General features: G+C 43.4%; 1 protein-coding gene across 1 annotated transcript in view; it reads left to right on the top strand.

Annotated features, from left to right (window-relative positions):
• prkar1b (protein kinase, cAMP-dependent, regulatory, type I, beta) overlaps window positions 1-25000 on the top strand; it is a 116062-nt gene that overhangs the window by 77439 nt on the left and 13623 nt on the right. The window contains exons 7-9 of the mRNA XM_084072056.1: window positions 5214-5372; window positions 18339-18399; window positions 23216-23337. Of these exons, the coding sequence (XP_083928182.1) occupies window positions 5214-5372; window positions 18339-18399; window positions 23216-23337 (342 nt within the window). The remainder of the gene's footprint in view (window positions 1-5213; window positions 5373-18338; window positions 18400-23215; window positions 23338-25000) is intronic.

Genomic DNA, 25000 nt, shown 5'->3' with positions numbered 1-25000 from the left:
TGCGCAGGATTCCGTCCGTCACCATTCCTCCACAGACAGACAGACAGAGAATTAGAGGATAGATGGATGGATGGATGGATGGAGCGATAGCAGGGATAGACAGCCTTTTAGTGGATTCCTTCCCAGGGCTTAGTGGGGATCAAATGCTTAGGGGGCAAGAGTAGCCAGAGCAGAGCAAACAGGCTGGAAGCTGAGGGTGTGTGTGTGTGTGTGTGTGTGTGTGTGTGTGTGTGTGTGTGTGTGTGTGTGTGTGTGTGTGTGTGTGTGTGTGTGTGTGTGTGTGTGTTTGTGTGTGGGGGTATGGATAGAAAAGTTTAAAAGAAAGACAGCCTAAATCAGGGGTGGGCAACTTTGATGATCGGGAGGGCCACTATAATGTAGTGGCCCTCCCGATCATCAAAGTTGGAAATATTATTTCCACACTCACTCCAGAGGGCCACATTGCATATACTGTCTCTTCGTATTTTAACTTTTTTTCGCCATTCTATGTCACACAAAAGTAGCAAAAATAGCAGATCTACAAGCTCAAAACTGCGACGCGTTTTGAGCTTGTAGATCGGCTATTTTTGCTACTTTTGAACTGGGATCCATTTTTATTTAATTTCATATGCATTTCGTTACACGTTAACTTTATGAACTTAAATACAAATACATTGGACATAAAAAAGACAATAGCATGTTAATACTAGTCATTAAGCTACTAACCTAGACTGAAGTCATTAAAGCGGGCCATGTTTGCAATTGTAACAGCTGAAATCAATGATATATCAGTATTACGATATGAACCTGCGGGCCGCATTAAGGGAAGGTGGGGGCCGCATGTGGCCCCCGGCCCGCCAGTTGCCCATGTATGGCCTAAACCCTAAATGATGTAGAAGGGAAAAAGCAGTAGTGGAAAGCGCGCTACAAGGAACGTGCGTTGTGAGCTTGTAGATCGGCTATTTTCAAATAGCCTAGGTATAAAATAGGGATAAAGTGGTTAATGTGTGTTTTATAATATAATAATTTATATCTTCAAAGTAACTAGTAACTAAAGTTTTCAAATAATTGTAGTGGAGTAAAAGTACAATATTTGCCTCTGAGATGTAGTGGAGTAGAAGTAAAAGTACTGAAAATTGGAAACACTCCAGTAAAGTAAAAGCACCTCAAAATTTTAATTACAGTACCTGAGTAAATGTACTTAGTTACTTTCCACCACTGCTACTAGCCAATTACGACATAGTCATGAGTTGGTAATCTATGCATATGAATATATACAGTATAAGCAAATCACTTTAGTCACGCCAAGTGTCTACACTTGCAAAGTGAGCGTAGCCCAGCAGAAACCATGACACATTTTCATGTCACATCGTAACCTATACGAGTATAAATTTGTGTGGGCTGCTACAGTAGGGTTACGCCGTGATTGGCGACCTATACCGAAGTCTTGACTGGTCCCTGTTCGGCCATTCCATCAGGAGCAGACGCTGCGTGAAATCCCATCGACGTTAATCCATTCAGACCGGGAACGCATCTGTGTCATTTTAAGGCTATTCAAAAATAGCAGATCTACAAGCTCATAGCGCGGCAGCTTGTAGATCTGCTATTTTTGAAAAATCGTGAAATATTTGTGCAAATCTTTGAATATATATATATATACATTTTAAGTCAAATCTTTGCTTCTGGGGGTCCCTGGAACAAAATGTTTTGAGATGGCGGTCCGCGAATAAATACATATAATTTTGGGGGTCCTTGACATGAAAAATGTTTGAGAACCACTGATGTATAGCAACATAAGTAAAAAAAAAAAAAAAAAAGAACTGTTAGGATTTAGAATAGATTAGAATCCCCCTGAAGCAAAGATTTGAGTTAAAAATGTTTGCTTAGAAAAAAATATATATTCAAAGATTTGCACACATTTTCACGATTTTTCAAAAACAGCAGATCTACAAGCTCATAGCGCGGCACTCGGTGCCGCGCTATGAGCTTGTAGATCTGCTGTTTTTGAATAGCCCAAAGAAATCTAAAAATGACACGACAGATGCGTTCCCGGTCTGAATGGGTTAACCGTTTCATGTATCTCGGGGGGTGAAACGGGCTGGTTTTAATTGTACAGGCACTGCGTCGGATTAATTCTGACGATTAAAACAGCACTCCGCCAACTCTCCGGCACCGTCTTGTTCAATTTAAAATGATCCACAGACTTCATTACACAAAAAGAAAACCGTTCCAGATGTAACCCCCATTATGTGACAAGTGCCATGCTCTTCTCCACAGTTATGTTCTGTGTGACCTAAGTCAGCTCCATTTGGTGTAAATGTATTCCAATTTGTATCAGATATGTTGCATACAGTAATGGATCCTGACCCACTTTCTGGTGGCGCTGCTCGGAATCTCTGATCAGTTTTTCCCGCTTAACAGATGTCAACAACTACCGCTGTCGTATGCACTTATTGTAGCAAAGAAACTTATTTTAACCCATTCAATCCGGGAACGTATCTGTGTCATTTTTAGATTTCGTTGGGCTATTCAAAAATAGCAGATATACAAGCTCATAGCGCGGCACCGAGTGCCGCGCTATGAGCTTGTATATCTGCTATTTTTTCTGAAAGATCTTGAAAATGTGTGCAAATCTTTGAATATGTATTTAAAAAAAATTAAAGCGAACATTTTTTACTCAAATCTTTGCTTCTGGGGGTCCCCGGAACAACATATTTTGAGACGGGGGGCCAAATACATATCCTTTTGGGGGTCCTTGACATGAAAATAGTTTGAGGACCACTGATATTATAGCAAAATGATTCTTTTTTTTTCAAAAACCTGTTAGGATTTAGAAGACATTTGTAGAATCCCCAGAAGCAAAGATTTGAGTTAAAAAAGATTTGCACAAATTTTCACGATTTTAATAGCCAAAGTGTAAAAATGATACAAATGCGTTCCCGGTCGTAATGGGTTAATGTTTTTTGGAAAAATTCTGGGTGGAAGAATTGGTAAAGCTTTCTCAAAACCGATTAGTTGTACAATATTGATGGCCCTCTCTGGTGTGACATGATGTAACTGGTGGGGTGATCTATCGGCTGGGGTGGGTGTGATAAGGGGATCGTTGTATATACATGCCTTTTATTCTTGTTTGGTTCTTCTCTTTTTGTTTGTTTGTTTGTTTGTTTCTAATTAAAACGAGGACAAATGTGTAATACCGAATGCATTTTACAACTGCTGCCTCAATGAACAAATATTTGAATTAAAACAGCAGCCACCGGGGGCAGATATCTCGTGTCCAACAACATTACTATATTATATTATGACAAACAAACATTCACTGCAAAATGCTCACAGGCATGAAATAAATGTAACAAAAAGATATTATTATGAACGTTCTTTTGTTTTATTGTCACATGGGACATTCACAAAAAATATGTTATCCTATTAAATCTCATGACCTGTAGTTTTCCAATCATTCTGCACAAGCATGATTACTCTACTCTAAGTTCAATCACTTCAGCCCACATTCAATGAATTCCTTTGCACTTTGTTAGTTTTGGATGATTATTTTACCATAGTTTTTGTCCATATGATATTGTCTGCTGTTGATCATAAAAGTGAACTGTTACTGCAACCTTGGACATGTTTTTTTTCCCCCTTTCTCCTCAGTTTCTTGCCATAGAGTGCAGAACTGCAAGTACTTTCAGAACATGAGATAATTTCACAAGCATGTGCAGTACGACATTGTTCAGAGCTTGAGGACTTGTCCTATCACGCTGCTCCCTGTAGTTTGTATTACTTTAATAGACTGACTTATCAGCTGGTGAACGCCTTTTGGTTGCATGCTCTAACTTCTATCATTTTTTATGTCAATGTGGACAGATTAAATACCCAGAGTCCCAGACTGATTTGCGGTCCATTAGGAATGAACAATAAGCATCCTTTAGCATAGCCCTTCTCCCCCATATCCCAAAACGTTGTCATCACATGGCCCAGACAGACAGAACCATGGAGAATATAAGACATGCCTCCTGGCAGAGATTTGCCCTCTGCTGAGCACACGTTTCTAATCATAGCACCTGTCATGTCGGAGAATTCAATACATTGTCCAGTTATTCAGCTGCATGTTGTAACGTATTGTCTGTGGTGTAAAGTAACTAAGCACGTTTACTCAAGTACTGTACTTAAGTGACATTTTGAGGTTCTTTTACTTTACTGGGTTATTTCCAATTGTCTATACTTTTACTTTTACTCCACTACATCTCAGAGGCAAATATTGTACTTTTACTCCACTACAATTATTTGAAAAACTTGAGTTACTAGTTACTTTGCAGATATAAATTATTGCATTATTAAACATACATTAACCACATTATATTTTATATTTTATACCTAGGCTATTTGAAAATAGCCTATCTACAAGCTCACAACGCGTCGCAGTTGTGAGCTTGTAGATCTGCTATTTTCAAACATTTAGTACTTTTACTTTTGGTACTTTAAGTACATTTTGATACTTTTGTACTTTGACTCAATTAAATGTTGAATTCCGGACTTGTAACTTGTAACAGAGTACTTCTACTTTACAGTATCGATACTTTTACTTAAAGGGATTGTAGGGAACATTAAGCCTAAATTTAAAAAATATGTATATATATATTTTTTGCATTTTCTCCCCTCTATCAGCCACTATATAATGATGCTGGGGTGTTTTCCTTCATTGAAACACAGTCCTCTGTCTGAAATCCGTATTTTCCCTTCTGTTTATGTTCATGTTGTTTATGTCCGGGTCGTAAATTAACGCACGCATGTGCGTGTCCGTGCGCGTCCGTGCCCGTATCAACTTTTTACTTTCGGTTTTAAAACGCTCTCAAACTTCTTTTTTGAGGCACATAATTTACTTTTAAAAAATCGTTTGGATAGAATTTAGTTGTTTAGCTTCATATATGTGGTCAATTTATCATGAAAGAGCCTATTTAAAAATATAAATTCAGAGAACCGTAGGGTCGGGCATTTCCGCGAATTGTATCCGCATAAGGCAACCTATTTTGGGCATGACTCATTTAAAAAGTCCCCCCTGCGTCACCCCCTGGTGGTCGGGGAAAAGAACTGCTGGAGGGGCGGTGTTTGACAACAGTTTTTTTCTTTGATTATGTCTGAACTCCCTACAATGCCTTTAAGTAAAACATTTTCCACCACCGTTGTTAAGTAGGAATGTCTCAGTTAAATTGTATGTCCCTTGCTCTTGTCTGCAGGTGTACGTGAATGGCGAGTGGGTGACCAGCATCGGAGAGGGGGGTAGTTTTGGAGAGCTGGCCCTCATCTACGGGACCCCCAGAGCTGCCACCGTCAAGGCCAAGACCGACCTCAAACTGTGGGGCATTGACCGAGACAGCTACCGACGCATCCTCATGGTACGGGCATCTCCAATATGTATTAATATTAACCCATTGAGACCTGAAGCCGATTCTACATGTCTCCTAAATCTCAACAGTTTTCTGAAAAATGTATGTTTCTATATCAGTGGTCTTCAATCTTTTTCATGTCAAGGACCCCCAAAATTATATGTATTTGGCCGCGGACCCCCATCAAAATATCTTGTTCCAGGGACCCCCCAGAAGCAACGATTTGAGTTAAAAATGTTCGCTTTAAAAATATATATATTCAAATATTTGCACACATTTCCAAGATTTTTCAAAAATAGCAGATATACAAGCTCATAGTGCGGCACTCGGTGCCGCGCTATGAGCTTGTATATCTGCTATTTTTGAATAGCCAAAGAAATCTAAAGTGACACAGATGCGTTCCAGGTCTAAATGGGTTCATATTAACCCATTGAGATTCTACAAATGCCTTCTAAATCAGTAGTTCGCACACTTTCAAGATGTTTCAAAAATGTTCAAAAATAGCAGATGTAAGTCGTGCCGCACTGTGAGCCTGTATATCTGTATATCCGCAAAATCTAAAATGACACAGATGCTTTCCCGGTTTTAATGGGTTGAAAACAATTGAATTTGTATAGCAACCTTTTGGTGCTGCACATTAATTATGGCACGATATTCACCCACTCAAAATTACATTATTTGTCAAAAACAGACAGTTTTTGACAAATAATTGCATGTTGAGTGTGGAGTTTTTAACGTCAAGATCAGGGGTTTTCAACAGGTGGCCCGGGGACCACTGGTGGTCCGTGAAGGTATTGCATGTGGTCCCTGACCGTGCATTTAGTGAGGAAGGAATGAAGATTTTTAGTTTGTTTTTTTATTCCACGGAACAGCGCATTAATGAACTTGTGACCTCTGATGACGTGTCAATGTTGTCAGTTGCTGGGAAGTCGGAGGTCAAGAACTTCCACAGAAAAGGGAATTAGAATCTCAAGAAGGGGAAGTGTACCGGATTGCCCTGATTGAGTCATCATTATTAGGAAACGCGCCCATATCGGCTCACTCATACGTGAGATACAAATCAGTTTATCACCATTAAGACCTGGAACTGTGTCATTTTTTGATTTGAGCTAAAAAGCATTATTTTACACTTTGGGCTATTCAAAAATAGCAGATATACAAGCTCATAGCGCGGCACCGAGTGCCGCGCTATGAGCTTGTAGATCTGCTATTTTTGAAAATTCGAGAAAATGTGTGCAAATCTTTGAATATATATATTTTTAAAGCGAACCGTTTTTAACTCAAATCTTTGCTTCTGGGGGGTCCCTGGAACAAAACATTTTGATGGGGGTCCGCGGCCAAATACATATCATTTTGGGGGTCCTTGACATGAAAAAGATTGAGCACCACTGATATAGAAAGATACGTTTTTCAGAATACTGTTGAGATTTAGGAGACATGTAGAATCGGCTTCAGGTCTCAATGGGTTAAATTGAGTTTGAGTTTAGGGGCCAGTCGGTAGTGCTGTCGCCTCACAGCTAGAAGGTCCTGGGTCCGATTCCCGCCGGGGACGCTGTGGGCGCTGGGGCCGTGTTCTCTCCTCCGCGTCATCAGTACCCATACCCTAGGTGGGGTTGGCGAAAGGGCCTCTCTGTGTGGAGTTTGCATGTTCTCCCCGTGTCCCCAAGGGTAGGTACCCTCACAAAAACATGCAGTAATCCTCGTCTCTGTACTGCCTCCCCCTGGTCAGCCTGATGGAGGGGAAAGGAACTGGTTGGAATAACGTGTTCCTTCCAAGCTCATAGCGCTATGAGCTTGTAGATCTGCTATTTTTTTTAAATCAGCAAAATGTGTGCAAATCTTTGAATTTATCTTTGAATTTATATAATTTTTTTAAGGCAATTTTTTTTTACTCAAATCTTTGCTTCTGGGGATTCTACAAATGTATTCTAAATCCTAACAGTTTTTACAAACTGAAAAAACTTATGTTGCTATAATCAGTGGTTCCCAAACTTTTTCCATGTCAAGGACCACCCAAAATGATATGCATTTGGCCACGGACCCCCATCTCAAAATATGTTGTTCCAGGGACCCCCAGAAGCTCAGATCGGAGTTAAAAATGTCGGAGTTGTATATATTCAAAGATTTGCACAAATATTCCACGATTTTTTTTTTAAATAGCCAAAGAAATACTACAATGAACGGGTTAACCTCCTGATCTCAGGGTGAAAGTAGAGGGAGTGGAATCCCTGCTCAAACCTCTGCTCTGAGAGAATAATAAACCTGCTTAGTCTGCCTGGGTGCCATAGCGTTGCTATGTACACCGACTCTAACCACAGCCCTGTGTGCGGTTTGGCCAGAAAATGAAGGTGAAGCATAATTGGCTGCAGGGGGGCTTTACTTGCCACAGTACAGCGAGCGCTTATCCCATTAAGACCTGAGGTGATTCTTAAAAAAAATCTGAATCTCAACAGTTTTTTGAAAAAAATCAGGAAAATATTTTTTCAAGATTTTTCAAAAATAGCAGATCTACAAGCTCATAGCGCGGCACTCGGTGCCGCGCTATGAGCTTGTATATCTGCTATTTTTGAATAGCCAAAGAAATCTAAAGTGACACAGATGCGTTCCAGGTATCAATGGGTTATTGCACCCTGACAGAGAGCAGTTGTTACGAAATGAAACTCCCCACTTTGGCTGTAAAGTAGTGCCAGTAATATTTGAGTTATGCATTGACGTCTATATCAGTAGCAGAATGCAGAATTTATGTCAGTGAGTTTGGTGCGTTTATACCCCGAGGCAACACTTACAGAAACAGTTTTGATTGTTTACTCTGCTATTTACGTAACAACTCAAATATACAGTACAATGTGCAATGTAAAATCACAACAATCAGCGCAAGTACCGTAGAAAAAATATATCATACTGTTCTGACAGTGAAGAAACCACATTATCGGCCGCAGTACAATTATCTGTGCTAATAATAAAATAGCTCATCTAGAAGATATTTTCGGGCAGTAATGGAAAGTTACACAGTAAAGTAAAGTACAGTACATTTACTCAAGGACTGTACTTGAGTAAAAGTTTTAGGTCTTTTTTGTTGTTTTTTATTTTCAATACTTTTCTTCTACTCCACTACATCTCAGAGGCAAATATTTTTACTTATATTTAAATATAAAACTTTGTAGATTTTGATTATTATTACAAAACATACATTAACCACATAAGTCCTAAATCTACTTCTCAAACGCGTCGCGACGCACTGTGAGCTTGTAGATCTACTATTTTCAAAAGATTTGTATACATTTTGAAAATTTGAAATGGGACCCAGGACACACCAAACATGTAGGGTTTTAAGTGGGTAATACGAAATAGATCCACGGGAATCCCTTCATCTTCATGCTATAATCGCCAAATTCCATTTTTCTACGTGCCGCCCGTCAGTGGGAGAACGCGAGGGGCGAAAGACTTGAGCTCGTTGAACCTCCTGAGAGGCTGTCTGCCCCGCCTTGTCATCCTGCATTTACATTACACGCGCACGCCGCAAAACGGGTGGTCTTTCAACTGTGATCATTCCTCCTGGCATCCACCACCCCCCACTCAACCTCTCTGCACTCCTTAAACACTCTTTTCACCCAGATCTCTATCACAGACTCTAACATGAAACACACACACACACACACACACACACACACACACACACACACACACACACACACACACACATTAATATATACTTGTGGGGACGTCACAATTTTAGCTGTTAATAATAATAATAAAAGTATTACCACAATGTAGAAGTACTCTGTTACGATTAAAAGGCCTGTGTTCAAAATGTTACTTGAGGAAAGGTATTGGCATCAAAATATACTTAAAGTACCAAAAGTAAAAGTACTAAAATTTACCGTATAAAGAGCTTTTCAGAACAGGGTTACGAAGTGCTTTACAAAACAAGATGAAAGCAAAGCAAGATAACGTTAATGAATGAAAACTAGCAGTAGTAAAAACCAAACAATAAAATAAACTTCAGTTGGAAACAAAATAGCATCAAATAGCATCAGAAAAACAAGTTCAAACACGCGCAATAGTATAAAGGAGGTTAATGCACACTATTAAAAGCCTAACCCTAACCCCAAAGCCTGAGTTTAGTTAAGTTGCACGCTGGTGTCAAAAATAGCCCATCTACACGCTCTCTCTTAACTCTTAACTCCAACCCCTAAAGCTAACCTCATTGGTTCTCGAAGTGGGGTCCGGGGACTCCCAGGGGCTTGTACTTTGGCTATTCAAAAATAGCACATCTACAAGCTCATAGCGCGGCACCGAGTGCCGCGCTACGAGCTTGTAGATCTGCTATTTTTGAAAAATCCCTGGCACAAAATATTTTTCAGATGGGGGTTGGTCCGCAGCCAAATACATATCATTTTGGGGGTCCTTGACATGAAAAAGTTTGAGAACCGCTGTTCTAAATGTCTAATCCTAACCCCGACCCTGAATCTTGACTGAAGTGCAACTCTAAAAATCATGTTTCACCATAGAACAACCATTTCTACAATTGTCCTCACAATGTCTATTCCTCAAATACCTGTGGGGGACGTTCGTCCCTCACAAGTATAGTAATAATACAGATACACACGCACACGCACACGCACGCACACGCACACACACACACACACACACGCACACACACACACACACACACACGCACGCACGCACACGCGCACGCTTACTCCTGTAGCTCCTGTCTCTATTTCTCCCGCTGTTCCTGGAGGGAGGGAGGGAGGGAGGGAGGGAGGGAGGGAGGGGAGGGTGGGTATGGAAGGAGGTCTACTAATACCTCCACACAGACTTCCCCATCCCGGAGCTTATCTAGGAGGAATGTCTAAATGTTTAAACTGGGAACATGGGGAGCTCTGCCCTAGCTGTCACACACACACACACACACACACACACGCACACACACACACACACACACACACACACACACACGCACACACGCACACGCACACACAGCGTACACACCGTATTGTAATTAGTCATCTTTACAAACCCTCCTTGCGCGCGCGTGTGTGTGTGTGTGTGTGTGTGTTCAAGCCTCATTTCATGCTATAAATGAGTTAATGTGAGCAAGCGACTCCACGGTGCAACAAAGCATAAGAAGTTACCGTGTGTGTGTGTGTGAGCCTGCACCACAAGCCACTCAGCACTATGTTCTGTGGTTCTATGGCTTCATGTGTGTGCAAGTGGAACCGATTGGACCCGCAGAGAAATGTAGAAAAAGAAAAGAAAAAAAGCTGTGCAATCCTGCACGTACACACCTCTGAGCTCAGCACAGGACTGGCACCAGCCTGGCCGACACTCATGTCACCTCTTAAGCGCATAGTTTCATCGAGGGCACAGCCTGCCCTGGTAACCTTTCTTTTAGAGGATGCTCTCTCTCTCTCTCTCTCTCTCTCTCTCTCTCTCTCTCTCTCTCTCTCTCTCTCTCTCATTCCTCTGCTCTCTTCCACCAACAGCGGCAGGAGGCGGGGCTGTGCGAGGGTGCCGCTGCTGCAGAATTCAATTATGTAGACCTGCAGTTAATTACTGCTGTCAATGATTTGTAAAGCTGTTTTTACAAAGTGTGTGCGGTATTCTGGCCGGCTCCGGGGCCAAGCACACAACGAGCGAGCGAGCGAGCGTGCTCTGTGTGTGTGTGTCTGTGTTCTTCCAGTAAAAACTCTTGCTGACTGCCATGTGTCTGTAGCTGCTTAGTTAGCAGCTCTGGGGGAGGTATGTTGCTGCTTAGTGAGCCCCCCCTCCCCGTACACACACACACACGCGCACGCACACACACACACACACACACACACACACACACACACACACACACACACACACACACACACACACACATTTGTTTGCTTTATTTTAATCCACAGATAAAACAAGTAAAAGTTGGACGAATATTTTTGATGTCTTAACCCATTAAAACCGTGTCATTTTAGATTTCTTTGGCTATTCAAAAATAGTAGATATACAAGCTCACAGCACGCTACTTGGTGCCACGCTGCGAGCTTGTAAATCTACAAAAAAAAAAATAATCGTGAAAATTGCCGCAAATCTTTGAATATATATTTTTAAAGCAAACATTTTAAACTCAAATCCTTGCTTCTGGGGGTCCCTGGAACAAAATATTTTGAGATGGGGGTCGGCGGCCAAATACATATCGTTTTGGGGGTCCTTGACATGAAAAAGTTTTAGAACCACTGATATAGAAACATAATCTTTTTCAGAAAACTTATGATTTAGAAGGCATTTGTAGAATCACCGTATTTATTCATTGCAGTGGCACAACAGAAGCATCGATTTACAAGCATTACAAAATAAATCACGAGTCAATTGGATGATGCAGGGTAATCCATCACATGTACTGTATTGTATGTTGTGCTTATGGATACAGGAAACACTGTCTCTTCCAGGCTTCCAATTACAGCAGAAATAGAGCACTTGGCACTTTCAATATAAAAAAAAAATGTAATCTATCTATCTCACTACAGATGTGTGTATCAATCAATCAATCAATCCGCAGCAACAGATGTCAACAATGTGTGCGGAATGCGGAAGTAATCTGACGGAAAAGATGCAGGTCGGAACAGATGCACTGGAGTCGAACAGATCTCTCGTTCTCAACAAATATGTATCGAAAAATGATCAACTTAACCCATTAAGACCTGGAACTGTGTCATTTTTAGATTTGAGCTAAGAAAGCATTATTTTACACTTTTGGTGCCGCGCTATGAGCTTGTAGATCTGCTATTTTTGAAAAATCGTGAAAATGTGTGCAAATCTTTGAATATATATATTTCTAAAGCGAACATTTTTAACTCAAATCTTTGCTTCTGGGGGTGCCTGGAACAAAATATTTTGATGGGGGTCCGCGGCCAAATACATATCATTTTGGGGGTCCTTGACATGAAAAAGATTGAGCACCACTGATATAGAAACATACGTTTTTCAGAAAACTGTTGAGATTTAGGAGACATGTAGAATCGGCTTCAGGTCTCAATGGGTTAACTAATTTCCAGCTTGTCAGAAATATAATTGAAAGAAATATTGGATAGTACTGTCAAAAGATATACGCTAATTTACTTCAAATAGCAAAGGGTTAGAATGGGTGGGGGGCTTTGGTGGTGACGTGTTCCCGGTCTAATGTATTGAACGACAGCAGATTAATCAAATGGAATATTTAGAATATGCGATGTTCACAGCTTCACCAACACTGTGAATGCTTGTCTTTGTTCCATATTCTAAATTGAAAAGTCATGGTTTCGACTGCTGGGTAAACACTTCAAGATGTCTATTTGGGGTTCAGATGACTTGATGAGCGTTTACCTCCATCGTGTTGTACCGAGAGGCCGTCAGGTCGCCGCTTTGACCCTTCGGCTCACTCAGTCAAAGTTTCGAGGTGTCCCTGAGCGGGGGTTATATAGGTGGAATAGGAGAACGCTCGCTTACTTTTGCCGAATATTTTCCTATTATGACATGCCCAGAATTAGAATGGTAGAGTTGATGCAGTTAACCCATTAAGACCGGGAACGCGTCGTCATTTTAAGATGTCTTTGGCTAGTCAAATATTAGCATATATATACAAGCTCATAGCGCAGCACAGAGTGCCGTGCTATGAGCTTGTAAATCTGCTATTTTTGAAAAATCGTGAAACAGTTTTAACTCAAATCTTTGTTTCTTGGGGGTCCCTGGAACAAAATATCTTGAGATGGGGGTCCACAGCCAAATACATATAATTTTGGGGGTCCTTGACATGAAAAAGGTTTGAGAACCACTGATTACAGCAACATACGTTTTTTTTGTTTAAAAAACTGTTAGGATTTAGAAGACATTTGTAGCATCCCACAAAGATGTGAGTTACAAATGTTCGCTTCAAAAAAATACAGTATATTCAAAGATTTGCACACATTTTCAGGAATTTTCTAAAATAGCCAAATAGATTTTTAAAAATGACACAGATTCGATCCCCGGTCTTAATGGGTTAAAGCACTTGCCTCATCTCTCATGCACACCCTGGAAGGTCCATTAGCTTGCAGGGAGGGGTATTTAATAAGGCCAAGATGTCGTAACCTTATCATGAGAGATGGCAGCCAAGCATCCTCGTGAACCTCCCCCCCCGCCCCCGGTGTGCCCGCCCCCCCACAACCACATCCATGACAACAATTAGTAAACAACGTAATGACATTTCCTCTGATAAAAAAAAAAACACTCATTCCATTGTGTTCGCCCCCCCGAACTCCCAACAATGGCCGCCTTGTTATTTTCCTCTTTTGGCATTTGAACACACGCACGGCAGACAGACAGAGGTGTTAACACGTTGACAGGCCACACAGCAAACAAACAGAACACGAGACGATTGGGGGAGGCGGGGGGGGGGGGGTGTTCCTCGTTTGGATGGAGATGAAGGGGCCACGGAGGTGAGGTTGGGTTTAGAGACTGGCCCCGGTCCACACCACACGACTCTTTGATGGTTCCACCTCAAAGAGACAGAGACGTGCACGCACGCACGCACACACACACACAGACACGCACGCGCACACGCACACACACATTACTATACTTGTGAGGACATACCATTTTTTAATATTTATTTTATTATATTTATTGTATTATTAAATGCCATTTTTACCTTTTCTTTTTTTTTGTGGGGACGGGGGGGAATTTTAACCTCAACCCTAAAGCTGGAAAAAAAGCTCATGTACAAGCTCACAACGCGTTGCACTGCGACTCGTTGTGAGCTTGTATATCTGCTGTTTTTGGTTGCAATCGAGTATAAATGAGGAATACCTCGAACACCAACCCTTAAACCTACAGTAACCCCGCCCCTAAATGCCTGATCCTGACCCTTACCCCAACCTGAACATTCTCCTGATTTTGAAACTCTTTTTAACAATAAAACAACTATTTCTCTTGTGGGAACATTTGTCCCTCACAAGTATAGCACACGCACACACACACACACACACACACACACACACACGCGCACGCACGCACGCACGCACGCACGCACGCACGCACGCACGCACGCACACGCACACGCACACGTACGCACACGCACACGCACACAGACTCATCTCTGGGAAAGAAGAGTGAAGGGTCAACAGAGGTGCTCAGTAGAAGTGGAAGTGGAGTTGGCGAATGTAATACTGTACATGATGATAATGATAATGAGTTTATTTATATAGCGCTTTTCCAAACACGTTTACAAAGTGCTTCACAGTTAAAAGCAGCATAATAACCATACAGGTAATAACAGCACGCATAAAATCAATTGAGTAACATAATTAACACAAACATAACAGAGATAACAGAACAATTTAAAGCTGATAACACAAAAACTGAAAAAGGCAAAAACCACAAGGGAAAAGGCCTTAACATAAACATTAAAAAGTGATTTAAAGGAAGACACGTGGAGGGGAGCGCCGTGCCCTCCCAAGGTGCCACGTGAGAGTGTGAGGTCCTTTTTTTTTTCTCTCTCTTTCTATTTCATTTTTTTTCCTTTTTTTTCTTCTTTCGCGGGCGGTGAGAAAGGGAACGCAGAGGAGACGAGTTTAGATAAACAGAACACAAGATAACAACAAAGAGCGGGATTTGACGAATTAGACAGGCCCTTTCATACACCCATTCAAGAATGTATCCCCAGAAAACCCCTATGGTCCTGACACATGTAAGCCCCCCCCCCCAACCTCATGAATCAGGGCCGCTGGTGTAATGTAACGTAATGTCATGTCATGGAAGCATGATAAGCCTTTAACCCATTCAGACCGGTAACGCGTCTGTGTGTCATTTTAAGATTTCTTTGGCTATTCAAAAATAGCCGATATACAAGCTCATAGCGCGGCCGTGCTACTGTATGAGCTTGAAGATCTGCTATTTTTGAAAAATCGTGTTTGGTTTTTTTTTGCAAATCTTTGAGCGTTTCGTAACTCAAATCTGTGCTTCTTTTGAGATGGGGGGGGGGGGGGTCCGCGGCCAAATACATATCATTTTGGGTGGTCCTTGACATGGAAAAGTTTGAGAACCACTGATTATAATGTAGCAACATAGGTTTTTTTCGTTTCCAGAAAACGGTTAGGATTTAGAAGACATTTTGTAGAATCCCCCAGAGGCAAAGATGTGAGTTACAAACGTTCGCTTTAAAAAACATATATTCAAAGATTTGCACACATTCTCAAGATTTTTCAAAAAAAAATAGCAGATCTACAAGCTCATAGCGCGGCACTCGGTGCCGCGCTATGAGCTTGTAGATCTGCTATTTTTTTTAATAGCCAAAATAAATCTAAAAACAATTACACAGATACTTTTCCCGCTCTTAATGGATTAAGCCCTTTGCAAGGCCTGTCTGAGTTCTCCCATTGGGAGACTATGAGACCCTCTATCACCCACCCACCCACCCACCCACCCACCCACCGATGCAGCACCATCGGAATATGTGCCAGAGAGGACCTCAATCAAAAAGGATAATTGATTGAGGTCATGTGATCAGTGACATACGCAGGGTGTACCTTTGGCTCCGCCCCCCTCAGCCAAAAGTACAGTACACCCTGCGTATGTCACTGATCACATGACCTCAATCAATTATCCAGTTCTAGGCAACATAGAAGGAGGGGGGGGGGGGACTTTTTTCTTATGTCCACACAACAGCTCTAAGGTGTATTAAAGACTTAGTTCAATGTTGAAAATGAGTGGTCTTCCCCTTTAATCCAACGGGTCGATTTTGTCGATTATAACACATTTTTTAACATTGATAATTCTTTTTTTTTTCACTTAAACGCTATTATGGTTGACCTGAGTCCCTCAGGGCTCTATGCTAGTGTCTTTTCTGTTTTCTGTTATTGTGGGGGAAAGCGTATATCCGATCGGCAAGCTCGCAACGGGTCGCAGCGCAACGCGTGGTGAGCTTGTTGATCTGCTATTTCCTGCGAAAGTCTTCCCCACAATAAGGATGCTGGGATTTAAGTGGTTAATAATCGATCCCTATTTTGGGCACATCAGGACAGTATATGAGAAAAGTTTAGAAAATGTTTTAATAAAAAAATACAAAATAGTGAAAATAACAGATCTACGAGCTTGTATATCTGCTACTTTCGCTATTTTGCGCATGGTTAATCAATGTGTTGATATATATTCAACTATATATAAAAAACACACTTCTCGATCATTCGATGAATCTAAAAAGTAATGGATATAATCACCGCTAAGAACATACTGCGGCATTGAAGGGAGTAAGCTACAAGTGTAACGTAGAGGCAGAGAGTGTGTTTGTCTTTAGCAACGAGCGCAATGTCTCTTAGCTGCGGGGGGGCAAACAACACAACACAAGTAGCAGAAACCAAAAGGGAAAACAGATTGCGTTTGGCCTCACGCACGCGCACACACACACACACACACACACACACACACACACACACACACACACACACACTCATGCTGTACATGTACACACACTCAACTCAACTCAATCACTTATGAGGGAGGGAGGGAGAGAGGGAGGGAGGCGATTGCAGAGGAGAATTCCTTTAATCAAGCTGTTTACGCTTTGGAGTTGAGCGCTGGCTTTGCTTGGGAAACATTTCTCCCCTTTTAAGAGAAAATGTGATATGGTTTGAAATTAGAGGCAGCCGCGGGACTCCAGGCACTTAAAACACTAAACCTTACAGCACCATATCATTTCCATATGCAAAGGACAAACATGGGGCAGGGCAGACCATCTTTTTCTCACTCTTTTTCTCTTGTCTGTTCTCTCTCTCTATCTGTTCTCTCTCTCTCTATCGTTTCTCTCTCTCGTTTCTCTCTATTTGTTCTCTCTCTCTCTATTTGTTTTCTCTCTCTCTATCTGTTCTCTCTCTCTATCGGTTCTCTCTCTCTCTATCTGTTCTATCTCTCTATCGGTTCTCTCTCTCTCTATCTGTTCTCTCTCTCTATCGGTTCTCTCTCTCTCTATCTGTTCTCTCTCTCTATCGGTTCGCTCTCTCTCTATCTGTTCTCTCCCTCTTGAGTTCTGGGTTAACCCATTAAGGCATCATAGCGCGGCACTCGGTGCCGCGCTATGATGCCTTAATGGGTTAACGGGTTGCCTTAATGGGTTAATGGGTTATGAGCTTGTGTATCTGCTATTTTTGAATAGCCAAAGTATAAAATAATGGTTACACAGATGCGTTCCCGGTTTTAATGGGTTAAAAAGGAGGAACACGGTAAAATACCCTCTGTGTGTTCATTTATCCCTGAGAGGGTGCAAATCTAACCAAAATGGACCCCGTAACTCTGTGAGCGCACAAATGGACCTGTACGTACTGTATTTGGATACATTTTTGTGCACACTCTCAAGAGTCTTTGGAGTGTTTGAAAAAGTACAGATAGGGTCTAGACTTGTCAGGAAGTACCTGATGCTCACAGGCACGGGGGGAAAGTCCCCCGCTTAGCGGGTGGGGTGGGCCACACACACACACACACACACACACACACACACACACACACACACACACACACACACACACAGTTTGTATTACTGTACTTGTGAGGTCATGTTCAGAAATATTTCTTAACATTTGTGGGGACATTCGGCCCTCACGAGTATAGTAAGTGTACACACACACGCACGCACGCACGCACGCACGCACGCACGCACGCACGCACGCACGCACGCACGCACGCACGCACGCACGCACGCACGCACGCACACACACACACACACACACACACACACACACACACACACACACACACACACACACACACACACACACACACACACAGTTTGTATTACTGTACTTGTGAGGACATGTTCAGAAATGTTTCTTAACATTTGTGGGGACATTCGGCCCTCACGAGTATAGTAAGTGTACACACACACACACACACACACACACACACACACACACACACACACACACACACACACACACGCACACACTGAGAAAACAACTGTTGTTTAACCTCCCTTGTCTCCTACAGGGCAGCACACTGAGGAAGAGGAAGATGTACGAAGAGTTCCTCAGCAAGGTCTCCATTCTCGGTGAGCATAATGTGTGTGTGTGTGTGTGTGTGCATTTGCTCTGCGTGCGCCGCGTATGTGTTCATCCATTCCCAAATGCGTTTCTTTGCATATTTCTAAATTTTTTGCGAATACGTGGTGGTGGCACGAGTGCGCGTGTGTGTGTGTGTGCACGTGTCTGCTGGCCGTGTGCTAAAACGCGAGGTCACAAAGTCCAGAGTGCGAGCAGTTACAGTTGGCGCGTGCAGCGCGTAGATTAGCCCACATAAACACAGACACACGTTCCCCCCACGGCGCCCCATGGTACAGTAAGGCCTGTGTGTGTGTGTGTGTGTGTGTGTGTGTGTGTGTGTGTGTGTGTGTGTGTGTGCGCAGACCTCTAATCCTCCTACACGGTTGATGCTAAAGCACTGGCTAACCTGTGGGTTGCATGTAATGTAGAGAACCCTAAGCTATAGCTGTCCTCTCTCTGTTACCCTGGCATGCATTGCGTACACAGTGGTATTTGGATAATACTGAGGCCCATATGGCCTCTATATACGGTCTGCTTTACATGGGTGTGTATGTGTGCAAAGGTTGGTCTCGGAATTTCGAGCTGAAATCGAATGCAGGCCCATACCCACGTGCCGGGTAAAATAGCAGATCTACAAGCTCACAACGCGTCGCGATGCGACGCGTTGTGAGCTTGTAGATCGGCTATTTTCAAATCAAATATTGCGGGGGAAATTATAATAAGCAGATCTGGCAACCCGGGCGTCACCCTGTGTGAATGTACGTATTTGCATTGACTTTGCATGTGGTCATCGGGCCACACGACCAGTTCTGGGGAACCGCTGATCCGACCCACTTCACGCGTGACTCGAACACTCGCGGCGTCATACAGGCGATCGGTATAGGACGGTTCACAGGATGTGCAAAGGACACGTACACGAACGCACACAGATTTGTGGAATTTATAGAATATATATACTGTATGTAGGTATGCAGATTATCACCCAGGTCTTTGTCTTTGGCTCGGGCTGATACGCTGTGCCCAAGGTTGGATACAGAGGGCAATGAGGAATGCTGAGTCACGATTTGTTTATTACATATCTATTTATTCACAAATATTTATGTTTCGCCAACACTTCAGCCACATTAACCCTGGCGTCACTACAGTATGTTGGGCATTTCAGTATTGGTGAAAATCTTCAAAAAAACACATTTTGTTCAAAACTTAGTTTGGAAGAAATTGTATACAATAGGGCTTAAGTGTGAGCTTGTAGATCTACTACTGTCGAATAGCCAAAGTATAAAATAGGTTAATTGAGTAAATAGATAGATAAGGACCTGTCCCAGCAGGTGAGATGGTAGTCCCTCTGGGATCCCTCTGGGACGGAGTTGGCCGGCAACACTGCAGATGCTGCTGTGGGCCTTCCAGCACCATTAAACAGTCACTCTGTGAACCGTCAGAGCAGGTGGCTGTTTCCCACTCTGTGTGTTTGGTTCCTTTACACCCGTATAAACCTGTGTGTGCGTGTGTGTGTGTGTGTGTGTGTGTGTGTGTGTGTGTGCGTGCGTGTGTGCATATGCATGGGCGTGCGCGCATGCAGACGTACACACAACGTGTGCGACACATAAAGGCTCATGACCCCTATATAGAGTTATTAGCTTGCAGAGTAAACCCACAATGCACACACTCATTCAGGAGTTAGAAATGGTTCTCTGCTCTGCAGGGACCTTTCTCTCAACGAGCCCAACGAGGCCTGTATTCCAACAGAAACCTCCCTCTTCAAATTGCTTTTCTTTTCTTCTCTTCTCTTCTCTCCCCTCTCTCTCTCTCTCCCTCTCCTACTCCCCTCTCTTTGAGGAGGAGGAGGAGGAGAACAGAGGGAGGGAGTGTTTTTGTTTGTCTTTGATTTCTACGATAACCACGAAATTGGGTACAAGCCCTTGATGTCAACGAGTAAAAGGGGGGGGGGGGTGCTTTTTCACTCACTCACTCACTGGCTCACTCTCAGTGAGTGTGTGTGTGTGTGTGTGTGTGTGTGTGTGTTTGAAGTGGGGTTTGCAGCGTGGTGGCAGTGCAGGGCGCAGGCTCCGCAGAGCGTGAAACTTTAGTTTTCCTTCTTGGTCCATCTGTGGCTCACGTTACCTGCGGAGCTCTTTAAGGACCCGCCACATATAACATAGGACCCCCCCCCCCCCCCCCCCGTCGCCTTTAAGCACACAGCCGGAGAGAGAAGACATCCGTCTGGGACGGAGGTAGACACCACATGGGGACACCGGACACCCCTCTGTCCCCACAGCCTTCACCTCAGTTAATCCTACACACACACACACACACACACACACACACACACACACACACACACACACACACACACACACACACACACACACACACACACACACACACACACACGGGTCACTTACCAAACTCCATCAGGAGATAGATAGATCCAGACAAAAGAGACTCCTGCATGCTTTTATGCTCTGTAAACTCAGGTCTTTACTCAGATCAAAACATCATTGCATCAATGTCCTCCAGACAAAGTTAAAGGCCAGTAGTAGTGTTTTTTCCAGGGTATAGATTCTATTCCATGCAAAGACTGTGGGGGGGGGGGGGGGGGGGGGGGGGGGGTTGTGTCGTTTTATCCCAGCTTCTGGTCAAGCTGATTTAGATACATGCATTTCCTTACTTGGGAATTGTGTGTCTGATATTTATCCGGGATAATATCAGCATTTAACCCCATAAGACCTCAGGTTCCGATTATACAAAATATTTAGATTTTTTCTTTAATTTAAAAAATATGTATATATATTCAAAGCACAAATGTATTTGCACAAATTTTCCAAAAATAGCAGATCTACACGGACGCGTTCCTGGATTGAATGGGTTAAATAATTCATTATAAATGTATGTCAACCACATTGACCCTGGAGTCCCTAATTACAGTATGTATATATATATATATATAAAAAAGGAATTAAATATAGCTGATCTACGAGATTGTAGATCAGCTATTTTCACTATGTGTGGGCTTAAGATGAAGCATTCATAAATACATACATTTCTCCTATGTCTCTCCTGTGAGAGCGTTCTCAGGTCTCAGGTTATTAATGCCTCTTCTCCGTATAGAAATAGAAATACCAATAGTTCAAAAAGTTGCTCGAAGCTCTCGGTCGGAACATTTGCTCTTCCCCCTCCACTGAAGATGTGTAACCGTCTGTGTTTTTGGTTTTTGTGCAAATACCAACGGCTTCTAGAAATATCCCGTGCTAACCGCGCTCGCTGTGAGCATGTGGTCGGAGCGCTGTCGCCACTGAGCTCTATCTCGACCCAGGGAGCGTTCAAAAGGATCACACGCTCGCGTCTCTCAAAGCGGACCGATTCACACGCACGTCGGACCCCAGGTGCACAGTTTGTGTGTGGTTGTCAAAAGCGGAATTTGACAAACATTAATCATTAATACAAGGGACTCCACCTCCTGAGACTTGGACGCGTATCCGCGGGAGGGGGATACATACTCAGGAGTTAGATGCTTGCCCTATAGGTCTTGACACCTGAATGTCATTAATTTGTATTCCCTACATGTAGTGGTGGAAAAAGTACTCACATTATTTTACTTAAGTAAAAGTATCAATACTGCAATATAGAAATACTCTGTTACAAGTAAAAGTCCGGAAAAAAAAAGTATTGGCACTCAAGTATTGGCATCAAAATGTACTTAAAGTACCAAAAGTAAAAGTACTCTCATTTCAAGTTTTCAAATGGGACATTTATATATTTGCGACACATTGTGAGCTTGAAGACCTGCTATTTTCAAATGGCCGAAATGTATATAGGGCTTTAGTGGTTAATGTATGTAACTAAGTAACTAGTAACTAAAGTTTTCAAATAATTGCAGTGGAGTAAAAAGTACAATATTTGCCTCCGAGATGTAGTGGAGTAGAAGTAAAAGTATTGGAAATTGGAAATACAAATACCTCAAAATTGTATACTTGAGTACAGTACTTAAGTAAATGTACTTAGTTACTTTCCACCACTGCCTACATGGATGTAAAAGTCAGCGAGCGGTTCATTCATCTATGTGTGAGTTTGTCTTCGCTTAATTAAAATGTTTCAAAACACCCCCGAAATCCTTCATTAAGGTCCACAAAATGACACCAACGCTCAATGAGAATCTCCAGGCCTTCGCTGCGTGTCCCTCACCGCTCGTCCCCCATCAAACAATCACACGTCTCTCGCTCCGTCTCCGCATGGGTTTAACCCTCCCCGTGATTTGTCCCGCACGCGGCCTATACTTAGTGGCCAGAGAGCGGAGTTTGACACGGTGGTATGGCGTCTGCGCCGCTTTACCAACGCAGGACCCGTGAAACGGCACCAAAACACAAAGCTTGAATGTGGGTGTGGCTAGTGATTTAAGGGTTGGTTTTCGGGGTGTTTGGTGCTCTAAGAGGAGGAGGAGGAGGAGGAGAAGAAGGAGGAGAGATTTAATAGTCCCTGTTGAGTGAACGGATTAGCCTGAGGTGGGAAGGACTTGTTCCCACCAGCTAAAATGGCTGGTGGAGGAGACATCCTCTCTGACCACATACACACACACACGCACGCACACACACACACACACACACACGCACACGCACACGCACACGCACACGCGCGCGCGCGTGCGCGTGCGCGCGTGCACGCACACTGTATCTGATCTGTATAAATATATACATTTTTAACATAACGCTGAACCCAGTGCCTGTGATGATTTTATGGATGAAACCCAAAAGTGTACGTTTGTACCCGACTACATGCTTGTGTGTGTGTGTGTGTGTGTGTGTGTGTGTGTGTGTGTGTCAATCGCAGAGTCTCTGGATAAGTGGGAGCGTCTGACGGTGGCTGATGCGCTGGAGCCCGTGCAGTTTGAGGACGGAGAGAAGATAGTGGTGCAAGGAGAGCCTGGAGATGACTTCTTCATTATCACAGAGGTATACGGCTGTGTGTGTGTGTGTGTGTGTGTGTGTGTGTGTGTCCTGTTCACATACTTCCTGTGACATGACCGCTGACATACGAGCCCCCCCCCGAGGCCATGTATGTGTCATCAGGTGGGCATCTGGGGGTCGGTGTATACGTGTCATCATGCCGAGACACTGGCCGGGTGCTTAGAAGAGATCGGAACTGATTCCAGTTTATTGCCACCAGCAGACAGACTAAGCGGTGCTACCCCCCCACCCCCCCACCCCCTCCCCACACACACACACACCCCTACCACGGCCCTCAGCCAGCGTTGCCAGATTCTGTGAGAGAAACAAGCAACCAGGTCTAGGAAAACCAGCCCAAAAGAAGCGACTATGGGCCACACATGAGCACTTTAACATATACATCAGCTATTTGAAAATAGCAGATCTACAAGCTCACAACGCGTCGCGACGCGTTGTGAGCTTGTAGATCGGCTATTTTCAAATAAAATCTTGCGGGGAAATTATAACAAGCAGATCTGGCAACCCTGCCCTCAGCCCCTATTCCCGGGGTGAGAGAGTGTGAGGGGTTTCCCCTGCCCTCCCCCCCACCCCCACACTGGAGGCTTTGTGGGAGCCGGGGGGCCCCCAAGGTGCAGCTCCTCCATGAAGCCCCCCCCCTGCCTGTCATCCTAACACACTTTTGATTAACTCCATACTCCACGCTGGCTTTCACCGAGGTCAAGTCAAGAGGGCCCCATGTAGGGGGGTATAGGGGGCACACAATCTGCTGTCGTTTTGCCCCCACCTCCCTTCCCACGTTTGCCCCCTTTTTCCTCGTCCTCTCGTTCTCTGACCCACTAGAAAGTGCCCCCCCCACCCACCCACTCTCGTTCACTCTCTCTCTCTCTCTCTCTCTCTCCATCCCTATAACAATAGCCCCAGTGAGCAGTCAGTCAGTCAGTCAGTCAGTGGTATAAGGGCTTGGCTAGTCACAGCTGAACTGGAGGGGGATTTATAAAGGGTGCTGAGTGACGTATCGCCTCCTTATCCCTCTGTTGGCCTGCTCTCTCCCTCTCCACCTGTAGCCCCCACCCCCCCTCCTCCTCCATCACAGCACCTCCCTCCTTCCCTCCATTCCTCTCATCCTCCTTTCTCCTCTCCTCTCCTACTCTCCTCTCCCCTCCGTCCTCTCTCCTCTCCTACACTACTAGCATCCTCTCCACGTCTCTCCTGCTCTCTCATCTCCTGTCCTCCCCTCACTTCTCCTCTCCTGTTCTACTCTCCTCTCCTCCTATCCTATCCCACTCTCCTTTTTTCTCTACCACTCAATCATATTCATCCTCTCCTCTGCTTTCCTTAACCCATTAAGACCTGAAGCCGACTCTACAAATGTCTTCTAAATCCCAACAGTTTTCTGAAAAACTTAGGTTTCTATATCAGTGGTTCTCCAACTTTTTCATGTCAAGGAACCCCACGATTATATGTACTTGGCCATGGACCCCCATATCAAAATATTTTGTTCCAGGGACCCCCAGAAGCAAAGATTTGAGTTGAAAGTGTTCGCTTTAAAATAATATATCGTCGGTGTCCAGCCGGGACCAGCTGACTCCATTTTCAGTTTTTTTTTTTTTTTCATAAATCAATGCTATTGAACCCCCTTTACATCTGTGTAAAGTTTTTTTTTATAATA

Source organism: Gymnoscopelus microlampas (assembly GCF_963454915.1).
Source record: "Gymnoscopelus microlampas genome assembly, chromosome: 11".
Taxonomy (NCBI): Eukaryota; Metazoa; Chordata; class Actinopteri; order Myctophiformes; family Myctophidae; genus Gymnoscopelus; species Gymnoscopelus microlampas.
This window is presented reverse-complemented; position numbering and strand designations above follow the sequence as displayed.